The sequence below is a fragment of the Festucalex cinctus genome, chromosome 19, assembly GCF_051991245.1.
Source record: "Festucalex cinctus isolate MCC-2025b chromosome 19, RoL_Fcin_1.0, whole genome shotgun sequence".
Classification (NCBI taxonomy): Eukaryota; Metazoa; Chordata; class Actinopteri; order Syngnathiformes; family Syngnathidae; genus Festucalex; species Festucalex cinctus.
In genome coordinates this window covers 20,562,137-20,582,160 of record NC_135429.1, presented here as the reverse complement: position 1 = coordinate 20,582,160, position 20,024 = coordinate 20,562,137, and the positions used below count along the sequence as shown (strand labels likewise).

Below are 20,024 nucleotides of genomic sequence, written 5' to 3'. Positions count from 1 at the left end.
AATGAACGGAATGTGCCTTACATTGCAGTGAGATACATATTTCATGATAAAATAAATAAATAGAACTTTCTGTAACTGGCTGGCAACCAGTTCTGGGTGTACCCTGCCTACTGTGCAAAGTCGGCTAGGATAGGCTCCAGAACCACGCGACCCTTGTGAGGAGGAAGTGGTTAAGAAAATGGATAAATAGAACGTTGCCTTCATTTATAATTATTTTATGAAACAATAGCTTAAAAAAACAAAAAAAAAACATTCAAAATGTCCAATATGGCCATTTGGATTTTAGAAACAAAACTTCAAGTGCATTACAAGTGCAATATAACATAAGGCAGGATATCGTGTTATTTTATACATGGACCGTGTATAAAATAATAATGTATCGTGCCTTATATCGCACTTAAAGTTGTATCCCTAAATCCTAACGGCCATGTTAGACATTTTGAGTTTAAATATTTAAAAAAATAATAATAATAATGTTGTTGTTTTTTTAATAAAATTAAATTAAGACAAAGTTCTATTTATCTGATTTTATTATTTGTTATATTTATTTTTTTAAACAATCCAATCCGTGACTTTTGTGACCTGTTGCACCACAAGTTGTTTGGGTCCAAAAACTATGCGGTGGTCAACAAAAAAATTAATTGCAATATGTCCAGGATTAGATCACTGACGGATAGGCAACAACTTCAAACTTCGTTCAACATCTGAAATTGTTCAAAGAACAGTAAGTAAGCTAATGTCAGTTGTTTATCGTTGCTGGCTGTGTAATTAATGAGACTGTAAACTCAGTGGCAATACATTGCAAACACGGCAATCTGATGCACCACTCTGGGTTCACTACCTGACTCCTACTTTGATGGTTACCCGAAATAATATAATCTATAATGTTGTTGAAAAGACTTGAAAGGACTTGAAACTCAAAGTGTTGGACTTGTGACTCGCTTGAGACTTGTCAGTCTTTCCGCGGGACTTGACTCGGGACTTGTCAGTTTTGACTCGGGACTGACAAGTTCCAACTTGTCAGTCTTGAATTGGAACTTGACCCGGGACTTTAGGGCAAGGCTTGAGACTTACTTGTGACTTGCAAAACAATGACTTACTCCCACCTCTGGTAAACACATTTTTGGGATCTTGCTTGTGCAATGGATTATGACTCATTTTAAATTGTTTACATTGTGTTACATTGATAAGCATAAGAATTAAGATTTGCTGTGAGCAAACAGGCCAAAAGCTCTTCATAGTTTATTAATTGCATCACCCACTTTTGAAATATGATTACATTTTTGTCAGGCTGAAAATCATTATTGAAAGTGGTTGAAACATGTTTTTATATTTTATTAACCAATATGTTTTGTTCAAACGTCAAATGTTGATAATCTTTTTGTTACAGGAAAGACACAAGGTATCTTGAACTACTTGCTGGTAATAAGCTTGCAGATGTAATACAGATTTATGTGAAACATGTTTTGAGTGAGTAAATGGTGCTCCATACAGAACAGAATTGTCCAGTCTTAAATAATGCAAAACTAGCAAATATTTCATTGTTTACGCTTTCTTGTTCAAAAAGGTACATTATCCATTAACAATTAAAAGCATTTCTAAACTTCTAAAAGCTGCCTTAGACAAATACAGAACATTTCAATCGACTTAAAAAAGAAATCTGGAAACATTTTCAAACGACACATAAAAAAAAATGTAAAACAATACTCTAACAAAATAAAATTTAAGGGGAGATGTACAAAGTCTGTAGGAAGTAAGGGAAATTCATAAAAGGGGAATGGGCATTGTTAAAAGTGGATTTAGTCAGACATGTCTTGATCATTGTCAGACTCTGCAAAGTACTTCACTTCTTTCTTGGTGCGGCCTGGTCGGAATGGGGTGTTGGTGGCACCCTGACTGTTGCTGTCGTTCTCATCATTGGATGGAGGATTGTGAGATTTCTGTTCCCAATCACAGAAAAGAAAAAACATGGAAATAAGTGATGCATTCATTTTGATTATGAAAACTTAAATTTGGCTAAAATAAAATCGTCACGTTGTCTTTGTGTGTGTGTGTGTGTGTGTGTGGGGGTGTGTGTGTGTGTGTATATATATATATATATATATATATATATATATATACATATATTAGAGGTGTCAGTCATTTAAAATTTTTAATCGTAATTAATCGCATGACTTCAATAATTAACTGATGATTAATCGCACATCAATTGCAAATTTTATATCACAATTTATATCTATATTTACAATGAAATGTATTTTTTCCCCTAATTTAAATATGGTTTTATTTTTTTAGTCATTGATACAGTAATTTCATAGCAATTCAATATAAAAAAAAAAGTTAAAAAATAAAATATGTACTGTACTGTAAAAAACAAAGCAAAGTATGACTGATTTGTGTTGGTCATTTTTCTGTCACTACAACATGGCATAATTGCATTTGTAAGACAATGGTGACAGCATTTTTCTTTTCATATTAGCTGCCTAATTTTCAACAAGTAACTTGTGAAATTCTGCACATTTTTTTAAAACTGTAAAATACAACACATCCCCACAAATATATGCATTTGCAGAATTTATTTTGTTAAGTTCAATCGGATGTGCATTGTAAAATGATGAATTTACTGCATAGTAACCAGATATGCCCATTTTCTGGCTTTTCTGTTTTTCATCAAAGAAAAAGCATTGGGAAAAAAATACTGGGGAGATGACATGAATTTGTGGAAGTTCAAAATTTGGTGAAGTTCAAAATGGCACCATTATGAAGTTTCTAAGTTAGTGTAAATGGGAGATAGATATTTAAATTAAACTCTTGTGATTGTGCCATTTTTTTTTACGCATAGACACCCATAAATTTCCCAGAGGGAGCCAACCCAAAGGGATCAATAAAGTCAAGTCTAAGTCTAAGTCTCTAAGTCTATTATAATTCGTAATTTTTGATGTACTGTACAGTTGATGTGTTATAGTGCATTTCCCATGTTTTTCCACTTTATCCTTTCAGTACGACCTCAACTAAAGGTGGAAAATATAAAATGTGAGTTGAGAGTCATAAAAGCCATAATACACCAGGTGGCGCTAAAGAGCTAATTATTATTTTTGCTTGAGCTGACTTATGTCTTTGCCACATGACCAAAAGTTGGCCCAAAAGAAGTTGTTGTCATGGTCAGGATTGATGGAATAGGGCTGTGTGTGTGTGTGGGTGTGTGGGTGTGTGTGTGTGGGGGTGTGTGTGTGTGTGTGTATGTGGGGGTGTGTGTGTGTGTGTAAGCACCTATTTCTGCACCTAATTTCCCTTTAAAATGATATATAATACAAGGACGTACCTAAAAAATGTACAAAGTTACAGCAATTTTAATGTTGGAAGGTAAAAATCCCTCGTTTTGAGAAAAAGGGGTTTAAAGTTTTGGTACTGGCGTCTGTCAAATGTCCATAGCAACCAGTACCTTAGGAAAAAGATATGAACCTGAAATTTTCAGGAACTGTTAAAATATCAATGGAAAGTCAATAGCAGGCAAGGCCATCGTCCAAGATTTTGAAAGACCTAACCAGCTCAGTGGTGGAGTGGGAGAGTGTCCGCACTCAGAGCGCGCTCACACTAGGGCCATTGTACTGTGCCCGAGCACACTTTCTGCTAAAGTCTGTAATCTATAGGTAGTGTGAGCGCAATCAATTTGCGCCTGAGTACGGTTCGGATCCCCAGTTTGGCACGATTGGGGGAGGTGGGCCAGAGTATGTTTGGCCGCACATGCGCACAGTTGTGGCGAGTAGTCGCCACGTGAAACGTAACCATGACGTACGTGTACCGCACGCACACACTTATATACACTGAGTGGGGTTACATTCACGGTGTAAAGGTAGAGTTCGCCAGTCGGCAGGTTTCACAAGGAACACTGGTGTGACAACCGTAGCCCCTTCTTGCCGGGCTTGGTGTTCTGGAGTACCACCCCTCCCCCGGTGCTCCCTCTTCTACTTCCCTTCCCGCTGTTCCGCCCTTCCATGCGGCTGGAGTGGGGTGGGCGTGGTTTCCCTCTCTGCACTGCTACCCGGCCACCCACGGCGCCGGTTCCCGGGGGCGGGTTGGTGGCTTGTTTGGGGGTGGGTGGTGGTGTGGGTTGCTGGGGGGTTGCTGGGGTTCAGTGAGTGTCCGGGGGGTTGGTGGCCGGGAGCTGGGTTGTGGTGGGTGGCGGGTGTGGGTGTGGCGTGGAGGGCTGTGGGCTGGTGGGGCGCCGTGGAGGGCTGCTGGGCCTTGTTCTGCTGCGTTAGGCTTGGGGCGCGGACTGGGTCAGGGGCACTCCGGGTATCTGGGTTGGCTGTCCGGCCGGTGGCTGCCCGGGGGGCGTGAGGGGTTGTGCCTTGGTGCTGCCACGGCTTGGGGGATCCTGGGGTGGCCATGCTCGCTTTGCTGGGCCGCGGTCGATGGCTTCCCTCTTTGATGGCGGTTCTTATTCATGCCAGATTCATCACACCAGCATCCAATGAAATTCAAACCGAATTTGCTTCTCCCTGCCACTGCTCGCTGAATCAGTAGATGCTGATGTCTGTGGATCTCACTTTGCTTCATCTATCCTTCCCTCCTTCCTTTCTTTAGTTTTTTCTCTGGTCTCTTGAGATCGCCATAATCTGTCTGGAATTTAGAGGTTTCTGGGGTTGGCGTAAGAATTTGGTTTTGTAACCATCAGAGTGAAAGGTGGTGTTTACTTGGTGCTGGATTTCACTTTGACTAGTTCTTTCCTTTGACCATTCCTTTGGTCTCCTGACCTTCGGAACTTCACTTCTGGCGAGACTCTGAAGGATCCGGTTAAGATGAAAGGTAATGGGATTTTTATTAGGTTTTAGGTGAACTCATGAGTACAAATTTACACTAATTTACACACACGTACCCCCCCCCCCCCCACACACACACACCCACTTACGCACACACGCACCCACACAAATACGCACATACGCACATAAAAAAAAACGTACATGCGACGTATATAGAAAACGATCAGAACTGTTGACCATACAATAACACACTGCACACTGCAGTGTGTTGCCACACTGCACAATCAAAACACTCCACACGAGCCGAGTTCATTCAAGAATGTGACGAGAAGTCTCGCAAAACCTCTCCAGATTAAACGTGGCTTCCGAGTCGTCAACATGAGTGGATCCTGGTTTTCAGCCGAAAAAGCGGCATAAAAAGAAAATGTGTTGTTTAAAGGAGCGTAAATTGGCACTGGCGAGACATCGCTTGCCCTCGGCTCGGTGCTTGGCGGCGCGGGCTGGCGTCCCACCCGGAGACCACATTTATTTGTGGAGAATGTGTGCGTGTATAAAAAATAAATAATTAATTTAACAAATATAAAATAAAAAGAGTGTAATAGCGCGAGCACGGACTTTCTGCTGCGTCATGACTGTTTTGATTTTGGATTCCCCACCGGCTTCCTCGCTGGCTCTCTTTCTGATTGGCTGCACGTCACTGTCAATCTGCTGCGCGGAGCGAAATCGGGCCAAAAAAATCCAACATGTTGGATATGCCCGATCTCAAGTCGGGGTTCCTTCCGAGCGCCGATATCGGGAGGCGCCGTGTGTGGTGGCAATACACACGGCAGGATTATCTGTGAAGATTATCGCTTGCGTCTCGGCGCATCCTTATGATTGTCGGGAGGGGAAATTCGGGGCTGAAATCGGGCCAATTCTCCTGCCGTGTGAACCAGGCTTAAGTGCGACCTCAGACTGGGAGGTCATGGGTTCAATCCCCGGCCGGGTCAAAGAAAAGACTATGAAAAGACCCATTTGCCTCTCAGTGTGGCGATTCCTCTGCATTTTATGGCGAATTCAGGAAGTTCAATTTAATTCAGAAACACGAAACAAAGCCGGAGGGAGAGTAAGTTCATCACCGTGGCAATTAATTATTGCCAATTTGCACCGGTGTCGGCCGTAAACTCGCCAAAACACAACAGCCACGCTCTTAGCGAACACAGTTTTTTTTTTGTTTTTTTTTAAGTTGTTTTCCGCCTCTCGTCCCAGGCACATATCCACATGCACAGCCATGGTCTCCGAGCAGGAAGTCGATTTGCACTGCCAGTTGCCTTCACGGAAACTATCTGAGCGGGGGGCGGGGAGAGAGAAAAAAAGAAAAAAAGCCAAATACGCCATCGAACGGACCAATCAGAAGCGAGCTACGCCCCGCCATCTACGGCGTGCAAGGATTGGCGACCTGTGCACCGCACGAGCTACGCGGCACTTAAAATTCATGGCTCGCGTAGATCATGTGATCTACGCCGGTCATCAATGCAAGAGCAAACGTGGAGGCATAAATTAGGCTGAACTTAAAAAATACAGCTTCACCAAACAATACATCAATGCCAATGCAGTATGTGGGCTGTGGGATATGTGGGCTTTTACTTTGAAGTCGGCCTGGGCGGAGACCTGACCGCCAGCTTGACTTCCCATTTCGACGTGTTGGCTTACATTCGAAGTTTTGTCTGAAATTAGAGAGAGACCGATAATCGGCCGGGCCGATAATTGGGGAGAATATCTGACATATTGGAAAATATCAGCATCTGCCTTTATTGATCTGATGGACGATATAAGCGATCCATTTAAAACTGTAATTTTACTTCGAATGCAGCCGAGCGCGTCTCTGTCTGTTGTGGAGTCTTACTCCAGCACTGTTACCCCCCATAGCAGCATCTGATTGGGGAGCCACGCAAGAGCCAGAACCAATCAGTACTGAAAGCCATATTTGGTCATCCAAAATAGCCGGTCACACACGCAGCCACGGACGCAACGGAGAGACACATGCTTCGAATGTAAGTTAAAAGAGAAGAGACTCTACCGAACTTTTCGCCATGATATAAGCACATTGAATTATGTTGTGTATTAAATGCATTGAATCCCCGCTAGCCTTCCAGGATACAGTGTGGTGTGTTCAGCTTAGCATGTAGGCTAACACCCAGTAGCTAATTCGCTACTTCAACCACTCGGGGAGGGAATCGCACGCATTTTCACTTAAATAAACAATGTTTCTTTCAACACCGATTGATCACTCTGATAGAGGGAGAGTGAAATAAACTTGCGTTTTGCTGCGAAGCATGTTGACGGGATGGTGAGAGAATAGTGTGCCCATACATGCGTCTTTAAGCGTAAAACACGTTAAACTACAGAAACTGGCAGCGGTTCACCTTAACAATGTCTTTTTAACCAAGTTATTTTACTCTACCTTTTTCTGCATTGGTTGGGTCATCCCAAGTGGCAGAAATTTACATGATGAAGTGTGTCCTGAAGCTGTCTTTGACAGTTCTCTTGTAGAGAGGAGCATGATTTTGCTGTTCTAGAATTAAGCTCAAAAGATTATCAACACTGTCTATATGTTAATAATAATGATAATGATAATAAGGTCTACACGAACTGCATGGTGTTCAGGAAAGAATAGTTTTTCTCATATGGCAATTTTTATTATTTTTTTGCTGTAGTAATAAGTAGAGATGTAACGATATGGGCAATATCGTGATATCGTGATATTAAAACTGCCACAATATCGTCATCGTCATGTTCACAATATTGAAAAGGAACACATCAGTTTAAAACGTTAGGTTGATTTCCATTTGTGCAGTTCTAGTTTATTATTGCAATTTAAATTTCATTAGGGTTGTTTTGGTCTTCTATGTTTAACATCTATCCCAATGGTCAGGTGAAGGGAACGTAATATGCTTGTGAACCAAGTCAATATGTGTAGGAACTTAACTCATTTGCTCCCAATAACGTGTAAATACGTTTTTTAATGTTGTAAGTGTCCCAAAGACGTATTTATACGTTTTTTTTGTTTGTTTGTTTGTTTTATGGTAGAGAATACAGAAGGCTTTGATGCAACCTCTCAACTGCAAAGAACGGTTGCAGAAATGGTAGTTATTACACTAACCGCCAGAAGGTGGCAGCAGAGCAAAGGAGATCAACCAGGGCCATCTAGAAAAAAAGCTAACTTACTTAGCCGGGAGCGAACGGGATTGCTTCTGTGAAAATGGCTGGGAGTGAATGAGTTAATATGTGCGTGCATTAAGAAGTAAGTGCCTCAATATTAAGTCTTATTCGAGATTGTAGGTTGTTTAGATGCATTGCTATAATTTACAAAAGCACAATGTTGTGGGCTTTTTTTTTTTTAGTATGAGCTCATATTTGTTTTACAATATTGTGGCCTTTATTAGTATCTCCAACCTTCCCACAATATCATGTAATTATCGTATCGTGACCTTTATATCGTGATATCGTATCGTGATGTTTGGATATTGTTACATCCATACATTTAGAATGACAGGGTTCCTTCTATCACGTTAAAATACAAAAATATAACATGTAGATAATAAAACTACAAGCATTCTAAATGCTATATATGTAATATCATGTGCACCCCACATTTAACTTTCTTTTCCCCCAACTTCTTATTGCAGATTGAAGGACGTAAAATGAAAAGTGTAGTATGGGATTATTACACTAGAAGTTTAGTGTTGGGGTTTACATTATTAAAACATTTGATGCCAACATTTTAACTTTTACTGCAAATGCATATTGGCTTCAATATCGGTTATCGGCCTCCTTGGCTACCGATAATCAGTATCTGTATGGGCCCTGAAAAAGGCATATCGGTCTATCTCTAATTGAAATTACATATTTTCTACCAACATTATCACAATGACACCCCGAAAGTACCGGTATATTTAATAGCTAATTTATGACGCTAAGAAACCGCTAGTTAATTGTCATTGTATATGATACGCCACAAGTCTCCGACATTAGTGGCTAACAGCTAGTGTTAACATTAGTGCCTGGCTGGTACGGAGGCCCCAAAGTGCAAAACACAAAAAAGGTCTGGCAATAGTAATGAGTGACAGATACCTGGCTTGCTTTCTTTAATTTTGTTTACACGTTCAATATCCTGGACCTAGGCTACTTTGAATTACAAAGTCTCCATGTTGAAGGAAGGGAATGTGACTTAAATTGCACTTGGTGTGGTGGTTGCGCACTGGCCCACAATTTTGCCAAAATTTCTGTATTATTTTTAGACACTTCCTTTACCTTTACTATCTTCTTTTTGCTAACTTTAATAAGGTAGTTAGACAGTTCATTTGGAACGCAGGATTACGTCTTAAATGATTATACATGCCTTATGAAAGTGGTGATCTCCAAATTCCAAATTTAAAGAGACAGAAACATGAAAAATCAACCTTTTGGAGCTTTTGGCCATGTTAAAATGCTGATTCCTCACCAAAAACATGACAGAAGTGGTGTTTTCCTCCATTCGCCCCTCTATGAGAAATTCTCGGTTATTCTGCTCTCCAAGAACCAGCCCCTCCCAACCTGAGAAAACGATCTGTTTGCACTCTTTGGCGTCATAAGGTACGGACACAACCTCTGCGGACTAAACGCATGCCCACTTTCTCTGAGGCCTCCATGGGATAATGACAAAAAGTAGCCTTAATCAGGAAACATTTTGTCCAAATGAATTCAAACGCAAAGCTCCAGACGCAGACTGCGGTCGGCTCCCCGGGAGCGCGGCAATCACTCGGACAGTCGGGGGTTTTACTGAACCGGGCGTTTTACTTCCACGTTAAAAAATAACCAGCAAAACACCTAATATTTCATGAAAAATTACATTGCCATGGTGTCAAAGGTAAGATTAAGTCATTATATCCCTATAGTTAACTTTTGAAAGGGCTTAAAATACCGCGGTGTAATCCCTTTAAAGTGGCGCTACATTGCGGCACAGCTGGTATCATTACTTTGACAGAAAAACACCCCCATTTTGGGTTAATATTGAACAACAGTCTATTCCAGAATTGCCAATATGCAATTATCTTTATTCTGCGCATTTTTAAAAATTATAAATTGAAGAAACAAACTAAAAATCCCTTTCTGAGGAATAGTATTATATGGCACACAATACATACACATGAGGGATCTTCCTTGAATAAGTCTAAGTAAGTTTACTCCTTTATGGCATAATGATCGGTTTATACATGGCAGAGAAGATGCAGAATTTAAATTATGGACAACCAAAGTTATCCAAGCAATTAAAGATCTGTACAATAATGGAGAATTGCTCTCATTCAATGATTTTTCTGAAAAATATCAAATTCCTCAAAAACATTTTTAAAAATATCTGCAAGTTAAAATGTTCTATCATCTATGTTTAAGTGAAAAAATCATTTTCCAAAATTAACACCAATTGAGCAAATGGGAACATAGGAAGTGAAAGGCCTGTTGTCCAAATTTTATCACCTGATTATGACAAACTCCAAGGACTCTGCCATAGAAAAACTTGATGCATGGGGAAGGAATTTGCATCAGAACATAGAGGAAACGGATTGGAATAGGACTTGCTTGAAAGCGCAAAAGCAAACAATTAATATAAGATTAAAATTATTGCAATGCAAATACTTAACAAGAGTTTATATGACACCTGAAAACCTTAATCTTATGTCAGGCAATATACCTGATACATGATACCATGTAATGAGAAGAAGATAAAAGAATTCTTGTTCACTGTATGTGGGACTGTTTAAAGATAAAACAATCCTGGAATGATGTACTGTATTTTCACGACTATAAGGCGAACTACCCTTGTGGAGCAATAAAAAATGTATTACCAAACGCGTCATGCAGTCCACACATTGGACGGCCACTTTGGAAGCGTGATAACTAAGTCATTTCTGAATATTTTCTTACTTCCGACCACTCAAAATGTTCAGTGGCATCAGACCTATCCATACATATGTAGTTTTTATTTATTTATTTATGATACCCCCTATGTACAATAAAAGCAATAATGTGCTACAAGCAAAAAACAAACAAACATATAAAACAAATAAAATTGGAATATTTGGTATGATGTAATTTGGGCCTTGAATATGTTAATATATAACTTTTTTTTGCACTAACTTTTTTTGGAACGTACATGTTTTTTTTTTTTTCATGCACCTCCCTCCTCATCTCTGTGGCTGGCTGCAAAACCACAGGCGCATCCAAAAAACAAAACAAAAAACAGACTACATCATATCTGGTCATCTTCTTACTGCTCTGGACGGCAATTGGGGATATACTTATCGGATTCATCCTGCGATGTAAATAGACTGGAAAAATCCTCATCCGCCATAGCATTTAGCAAGCTTCTCTGTTGTTGTGAACTTCCGCTGCGCGTTACTGTTATTGTGACCTTCCGGTGCATCATCGCTGCACTTTTTTTTCTTTATTAGTAGTGCACTTACTCACACAAACGGTGTCGCAGCGATTTTTTTCCCTTTTTTATTAGTAGTGCACTAACACAAACAAACGGTCTCTCGGATTCGCTGCCTGGTGCCAACCAATGGTACCAGAACCTGCACGTACTAGCGGGCTCAGTTGGAAGGAGGTTTCTAAAGTGTCAAGACACCCGATCCAGTCGGGGGAGAGGGAAATACTTCAAATTCAAACGCTAGACCAATAAGAGTTGAGATAGCGACATGAACAACAATAGAGGTTGGATGCTGATTCAAAATTATACGCAAACGCGCATACTGCAATGCACAATTGTCAAATAACATTAGATTTCATAAAATAACTTCAGCCAGCAATGCACAAAGACCCGCACACAACTATTCTAGCAATCCAGACAGTTTTAATTGCATTGATTTGCAGTAATGTGCTGCCATTGTAGCGTACCCAAAAACCATTAGTTAGTCCCTGGCGCCACCCGGTGGTTAATGGGTGTAAGCACATTCAAACCCTAATTTTTGATTTCCCCTGTGTGTTGACTTGCAACTGAACGGATTGAAGCGGAAATCACGGGAAATGCATTATAACACACGGCGTTTACAGTGCATCAAAAATTAGCAAATATAATGGGAGTCTATAGCGCCACATATTGGATTCAGAGCATGATAATGGTGTTTCTTATTTAGCTTCAAACTGCTACACTTCACAAAAGTCAGCGTGGTCGGATTTTTTTTTTTTTTATGTATTAACAACCCTTGGGATATTGATGCTCCCAATTGTTTTTTCCCAGATGCTTTTTTCTTTGAATAAAAATCAAATGGAATCGCTTTAGGGTTATAATTGCGCATCATTGTTGGCTTTTACATGAAACTTTGCAAACACAAAGCATGGCAAAAACGTGTACAATTTAGACGGTTTCCTATGAAACAGTACCCCAACATGCCAGTAAATCTAGAAGTAATCTAAAGTTTTTGATATACTACATGACGGCGGCGGGGCATCAAATTTAGAGTTTCAAAATTCTTACTTAATGAAGCATTTCCGGTTGTACGGTTCACCTAGAGTTACCAAAATTTGAAGACATATGTAACAACCCTCGTGGTACAAAAAACTCTTTTTGAAGCATATGCTAAACCTAACAGGAAGTCAGCCATTTTGATTTACTTTGGAACGTGTTGTCATTTTTTGGCCATTTCATAGGGGTCTTATTTTAACGAACTCCTCCGACAGAGTTTATCCGATCATCTTCAAACTTGGTGTGATTCATCTTAAGAGGTTGAAGATGAAAAGTTATTGAAAGCTTTTTATTTCGTCGCATGCTGTTGTCGTGGCATGGATTGTTTGCAAAGGAAAAAAAAATCCTTCTTAATGAAGCATTCCCAGTTGTACGAAGCAGCTAGAGCTACGAAAATTTGGAGACATATGTAACAGCCCACGATGTACAAAAAAAGTCTCTTGGTGCCATGTGCTAAACCCAACAGGAAGTGCCCCAGGGGCCGGGCATCCCATTTTGAGCTAAAAAAAACCTCCTCTTTAACGAAGCATTCCCGGTTGTACGTTTCACCTAGCATGATGATAATTTGAAGGCATACATAAGAGCTCAGGATGTACAAAAAAGTCTCTTGGAGCGAAACCAAACAGGAAGTCCACCATTTTGATTTACGTTGGGATTTGTAGCCATTTTTGTGGCCTTTCTTTCGTGTCATATTTTCACGAACTCCTCCTAGAAAATGTATCCGACTGTCTTCAAACTTGGTGTGTTTCATCTTAAGATGTTTAAGATGCAAAGTTATCAAAAGTTTTTTATTTTGTTGCACGCCGTTGCCATAGTGATGCATTGTTTGCCAAGTAAAATGCTTTTTTTTTGTTTAAACGTGCAAAAACTCACGAAACTTTACACACACATCAGACTTGTCATAAACATGAATATTTTAGAGATTTCTTGTGCAATTTGCAATAAATGGCTCAATAGTGCCCTCTAGACATTTTTTTATGAAGCTTTTGGAAATGTATGATTCAGCTAGATGTATAAAAATTGGGATATCTATCAGCCTAAGACTTACAAAAAAGTTTCTAAAGCCATATGCTAAACCAAACAGGAAGTCTGCCATTTTGATTTACTTTGGTATTCGAAGCCAATTTTTGGGGCCTTTTATAGGGGTCATATTTTCTGCAAAAGTTATCAGATGGTCTTCATTCTTTGGCATGTTTCATCTTAAGATATTTAAGATTTAAAGTTATTGAATTTTTTTATTATGTCACACGCCTTTGCTGTAGCGATGCATTGTTTGCAAAGAAAAATGCTTTTTTTTGAGAGTCTAAACATGAGCAAAAACTTTGCACACAGATCAGATCTCTCACGAGCATGAATATTTTATAGATTTGTTGTGCAATTTGTAATAAATGGCTCAATTGCACCCTCTAGACATTTTTATGAAGTATATCCGATTATATTTTTCAGCTCGATGTGTGAATATTGGGAGCCATACCTATCAGCCTAATACCTACAAAAAGTATTCTATAGCCATGTGCCAATCCATTTTGATTTTTTTTTAATTGTGCATCAATTTTGCATGTTGCATTTTGCAACTTTCCATGAAACTTTGCAAACACAAAACATGGCAAAAACATTTACAATTTAGACGGTTTCCTATGAAACAGTACCCCAACATGCCAGTACCCCGACATGCAAGTACCCCAACGTGGCCCTTTATGTTTATCTTTCTGTAAAGCGCTTTGTGACAGTTCAGGCTGCTTGAAAGCGCTATATAAATAAACTTGAGTTGAGTTAAGTTGAGTTGATTAATTAATCTATTAACGCTTTAACTTTGACAGCCCTACTTTTTTAAAAACAAAAATCAGTGATACTCACCCTGCCTCCCATTTTCTTCATTGGACTATATTCGTCATCCTCAGATCCAGAGGCCATTCTCTTTCTTCCTTTACCTGCACAAGATTTTAACAAAACAGTCAACCGAAATGCTGATGTAATTGTGATTTTATTATTGTACAGGGAGTCTTTAGTTTGCGACGGTTTCAACAAGTGTTGTTCCGATACCATTTTTTGGCCCCCGATACCGCTCCCAATACACAGCAGTATCGGCCGATACCGATGCCATACCGATACCTAAGGTTTTTTTTCCTCAATTATGCTGTAAAGCTGTCCTGCCATTGATTCAGAGAATTCAAGGGCCAATAGGATATCTTGAATTGGCACGCAGTGAACATGTCACATATCACACATAATGCTCATGTCACATAATGTCGTGCATGAGCAAGACACAAGATGCTGCATCCAAAATCCTATATTAGCGTTGGAATTAATGGCATCGGCATGTTACTTGTGAGGACTCGCCGATACCGATATCGGTATCGGAACAACACTAGTTTTAACCCATGGTGTCTAGTAGTGGTGCAACAAATCATCATTGATCCCTGATCAGTATGATCAGGCCCCAAGGTTGGGACCGCGCACGATCCACAGATTGATTGGTGGAAAAACAAAAAAACTGCGCACTCACCCCAAAAGCAATACAATCAGTCCACATTCACTACAAAAGCAGCTCAGTAAGTTGAAAATCTTGGACGCATTTTGACAACTAAGAGTGAAATTAGTTCTCAAATACAGGATTCAGGAGTCACGTGGGACGACCAAGCAAGATGGGGAGACATTAATGCAGATCCCGACATCCGTCGTATAGTTGTAGATAATTTGAAGCATACGCTTCGCCACGTTATCGGCACCCTCGACACAAATAACGAGTTGTTAGCAAATTTCCAGCCATACCTTGACAAAAATGGCCAGCAATCGAGCCAACTAGGGCTAGGAATAAAAGTCGGTTGGGTTGAGAAAGAAAAGTGGTTGACGCAAAAATGCATGAGTCTAAGCTATTTTAATAATTAAAAAAAAACATTTGTGGCACTTGGACGTTCTGCACGGACACTTATTGCTGACGGACTCCGATTTATCACTTCTAACTAAGAAGCTTCTTAGCGTTTGTTGTCTCTCTAAACTGAAAAGCGAGAAAATTAACATCGCTACATGTCTTATTGGTGTTACAAAACAATCCACGTCAAAATTGCTAAATAATTAAGAGCTTTCATGAATTTATTGCCGCCGGCCAGACACACGTAAGATGGCTACGTGCATCAACAACAGGAAGGTGTATCTACTTACATAGACATAGATACATAGACATGGTCATAGAGTCTTGCTCTATGTTTAACAGTAAGTAGATACGCCTTCCTCTTGTTGATGCACAGAGCCATTTTACAGACGGAAAAAAAAATGACACTCTACAAATTCCACCATTTGGATCAGAATCTTAATACAATTGACACAACAAGGAGAGGTAGGACTCAGACGCAGGATAAAGGTAGGCCACCAAGGCAACAGGTTTATTTCCGGTGGTCAGCTGTCTACTCTCAAACTGAGAGGAGAAAGGGGAATCAAAAAGTGGAGAACTAAAAACGCTCCACTGGGGAGGAAAAAAACAGGCAAAAGGACATGGGACACCTAAAGGCGCTCCACTAGGGAGGAAAAAAGGCTCAAGGCACAAGGGGTAACTAAGGGCGCGCCGCTGGGGAGGAAAAGGCACAAAAACAAGGCAAAACGACAAGGCAACGGAAACAAGGACTCGAGGACTGTGGGACGCTTCCATGCACTGAGATGTGACACTTCGGCAACGGAGGGGAGAATGCAGATGGCTTTTATTGCTGTAGTTGATTGGTGGCAGGTGGTCATAATCATGGGCGGGGACCGGTAATTAGTGAGCGGCAGGAAGGGCAAGTGACCTGGGGTGAGAGGAGAGTTAGGATTTCAAAGTAAGACAGGAAACAAAACTAACAAAATAAAAGCATGGACCGCCACGCCGGTGGTGGCGTGACAGGCCGGCTCTTGACGGCCCAGGAATGTCAGGGTGTTCAGCGTAAAAATCATCAATTAACGAGGGATCAACGATGAACCGGGAGGGAACCCATTGCCTTTCCTCCGGGCCGTATCCCTCCCAGTCTACCAGGTACTGTCTTCCGCGGCCCCGATTACGAACATCCAAAAGTTTTCTGACCTTGTAAACGGGGCCGCCTTCAATCATCTCTGGGGGAGGTGGATCAGGTTCGGAGGGCACAAGTAGGCTTTCGTGGACCGGTTTGACTTGACTGACGTGGAACGTAGGGTGGACTCTGAGGGATCTTGGCAGGCGGAGTCGAACGGCGGCTGGGCCTACAGTCTTGGTTACGGGGAAAGGCCCCACAAATCGCGGGGCCAGCTTTGGACATGGTACCTTGAGTCGAAGGTGTGTGGCAGACAGCCACACCCGTTGGCCTGGGCGGTAGTCGGGCGCCGGTCTCCTCCTCCGGTTGGCGGCCCTCTTTACCCGGTCTCCCTGGCATTGAAGCGGCATCCGGGCCGCCGACCAGACTTTGTGGCATCGACGGATCATGGTCTGGACCGAGGGCACCGTCGCCTCCTCCTCCAACTCAGCGAAGAAAGGGAGGTCGTAGCCATGGATGCATTTGAATGGGGTGAGACCTGTGGCAGATGTCGGTAAAGAGTTATGTGCGAGCTCGACCCATAGCAGGTAAGTACTCCAGGAAGTCGGGTTCTGGGAGACGAGGCATCGCAGTCCGGTTTCGAGTTGCTGATTTAGTCTTTCAGCCTGCCCATTGGCCTCCGGATGGTACCCTGACGTCAGATTGGCCTTGGCTCCTAGGGCTTTGCAGAACTGAGTCCAGAAGCGGGAGACGAACTGTGGTCCACGGTCGGAGACGATGTGTAGAGGTAAACCATAAAACCGGAATGTGTGGTGGATCATGATGTCTGCGGTGGCTTTGGCGGATGGTAGCTTGGATAGTGGAATGAAGCGAACCATCTTGGAGAATCTGTCGACAACTGTGAGGATTGTGGTTTTACCATGGGATGGGGGTAGTCCGGTTACGAAGTCCAAGGAGATTTCTGCCCATGGTCTGGAGGGGATTGGCAGCGGTTGGAGAAGGCCCATCCGGGACTGATTTGAGGTCTTGTTGCGGGCACAAGTTGGACAGGCAGCGACGTACTCTTTTATGGTGGTTTCCATTGCCGGCCACCAGAATCTCCGGGCAACAGCATACATGGTCCTGCGGACTCCAGGATGACAAAACAGCCGTGATGTGTGAGCCCAGTGTATTACCTGGGACCTTAGCTCCTCAGGCACGAAGAGCCGACGTGGAGGGCATGTCGTGGGAGGAGTGACGTTTCGAAGCGCCTCTTTGACATCGTCTTCAATCTGCCATCTCATAGCTCCGACTATGCAGTCACGGGGCAAAATTGTCTCAGGCTCGGTCTCCAATGGCTCGAACTCGTGGACTCTTGATAAGGCGTCAGCCTTGACGTTTCTGCTGCCTGGCCTGTAGGTCAAAGAGAATGAGAAGCGATTAAAAAACAGAGACCATCTGGCCTGTCGAGGGTTGAGTCTCTTGGCCTGGCGTAAATATTCCAGGTTTCGATGGTCGGTCCAGATCACGAAGGGGTGTTCAGCTCCTTCCAACCAGTGCCTCCATTCTTTGAGGGCCACTTTTACTGCTAGTAGCTCCCGATCTACAACAGAGTAATTGCGCTCTGCTTTTGATAGCTTCCGTGAGAGAAAGGCACAGGGATGCGTCTTGCCGTCCTCTTGGCAGCGCTGAGACAATACCGCCCCAATCCCAATGTTCGAGGCATCGACTTCAACCACGAACTGGCGTTTGGGGTCAGGAACTTTGAGAATTGGGGCGTTGGTAAAGCGAATTTTCAAGTCCTTAAATGCTCTTTCGGCTTCCGGGGTCCACATGAACCGAACTTGCGGGGAGGTCAAGGCGTGTAGGGGAGCGGCAATGGTGCTGAAGTTCCTAATGAACCGACGGTAAAAGTTGGCGAAACCGAGGAACTGCTGAACCTTCTTTCGTGAGTCCGGCGTGGGCCAATCTCGTACGGCGCTGACCTTGTCGGGGTCCATCTCCACCCTCCCGGGTGAAACGACAAATCCCAGGAAGGAGATGGTGTTGACGTGGAACAGGCTTTTTTCCGCTTTCACGTACAGATGATGATCAAGCAAACGTTGCAGGACTCGGCTCACATGGCTTCGATGGCTTACTTGGTCAGGAGAGTAAATCAGAATATCATCCAGGTAAACGTACACAAAGTGGTCAATGAAGTCCTTTAGTACTTCGTTAATCATTGCCTGGAAGACTGCTGGGGCGTTCGTGAGACCGAAAGGCATGACAAGGTACTCGTAATGTCCCCGGGGAGTGTTGAAACCAGTTTTCCATTCATCCCCCTCGCGGATTCGGGGGAGGTGGTAGGCGGTTCGGAGATCGAGCTTCGTGAAGATTTTAGCTTGTTGCAGCTGGTCGAACACCGAGGACATCAAAGGCAGTGGGTACCGGTTCTTAATCGTGATGTCATTCAAGGGGCTGTAGTCAATGCATGGGCGTAGGGATCCATCCTTTTTGTTCACAAAGAAGAAGCCTGCCCCTGCAGGCGAGGAAGACGGTCGGATGAGTCCGGCTTTCAAGGAGTCGTCAATGTAGGTGTTCATGGCTTGTCGTTCGGGTCCTGAGACAGAGTACAACATCCCCTTGGGGATGGTCGATCCTGGGATCAAGTCAATCGGGCAGTCATACGGTCGATGTGGAGTAAGCGTCATGGCCTTGGTCTTGCTGAATACCTCCCGCAGGTGGTGGTAGAGGAGGGAACGGTGTGCAGGTTCGGGTATTCCTCTTGAGCGGACGAGGCGAGGGACACCTGGTGAACCTTGGTTGTGGTGGTCCGAGGTGCTGGTTGTTCCAACCCGTGAGTCATACAGTCCTTTCCCCACTCCAGTATGACTCCGGAGTTCCAATCGATTCGGGGGTTATGTAGACGCAGCCAAGGGTGTCCCAGAACCAAAGTGGGTGATGAAGCATGGAAAACATGAAAACGGAGAGTCTCGATGTGCTGTCCGATTCGTACTTCCAGGGGTTCGGTGACGTGGATGATACTGAAGAGCTCCTTGCCATTCAGTGCTCTAGCCTGGATGGTCAGGGGAAGGGGTTCGGTGGTGGCTTGTACTTGCTTTACGAGGCTCCAGTCCATGAGGCTCTCGTCGGAGCCGGAGTCGATGAGGGCTGACAGATCTGTGGTAAGATTGCGGTGGGTTATCTGGATTGGCGTGAGCCTTTGGTCCTTGGCGGATCGAGGTGATGGGGAACTCACCGGTGGGCCTTTTTTAGCGGTGCAGGTTCCCACCAGGTGGCCAAGTCCGCCACAGTAGTAACAGCGGCCCTCTCGGCGGCGACGCTGTCGCTCCTCGGGGGTTAGCTGCGCCCGTCCCAGCTGCATGGGTTCCTCTCCGGCGTGGCCCACCTCCCTTGGTGCCGGTCGGGGTGCGGAGATGGGCTGCCACCCATGGCTGTGACCGGGAGGTGGGTTCCTCCCTCCTTTGGAGTCCGCTTATCTTGGTCAGTTCCTGGTGACGATGATCTGTGCGGATCGCAAAGGGAGATCAAAGCGTCCAAGTCGGTGGGAAGTTCCACGGGAATCAGGAGTTCTTGTATGGCAGGTGAGAGTCCTTTCAGAAAGTGATCCTGTAATGCTGTGGAGTTCCAGCCACTGTTGGTGGCCAAGGTGCGAAAGCGGATTGCGTAATCGCTGACGGGTTCTGTGCCTTGTTGGAGCCGGGTCAATGCTCGTGCCTTCTCTCGGTCGTTGTTGTCGGGATCAAAGACTTGGCGCAAGGCGGCTTGAAAGTCCTGTACATTCTGACAGACCGAGGATCCCCTGGCCCATTCCGCGGTTGC

General features: G+C 43.2%; 1 protein-coding gene across 2 annotated transcripts in view; it reads right to left on the bottom strand.

The window, feature by feature from the left end:
* Window positions 1–1,311: 1,311 nt before the first annotated feature.
* top2b (DNA topoisomerase II beta) overlaps window positions 1,312–20,024 on the bottom strand; it is a 724,731-nt gene continuing 706,018 nt past the window's right edge. For both annotated transcript variants that reach the window (XM_077506321.1, XM_077506322.1), the window contains 2 exons: window positions 14,104–14,177; window positions 1,312–1,940 (listed from right to left, as the gene is read on the bottom strand). In XM_077506321.1, the coding sequence (XP_077362447.1) occupies window positions 1,800–1,940; window positions 14,104–14,177 (215 nt within the window). In that variant the 3' untranslated portion in view covers window positions 1,312–1,799. The remainder of the gene's footprint in view (window positions 1,941–14,103; window positions 14,178–20,024) is intronic.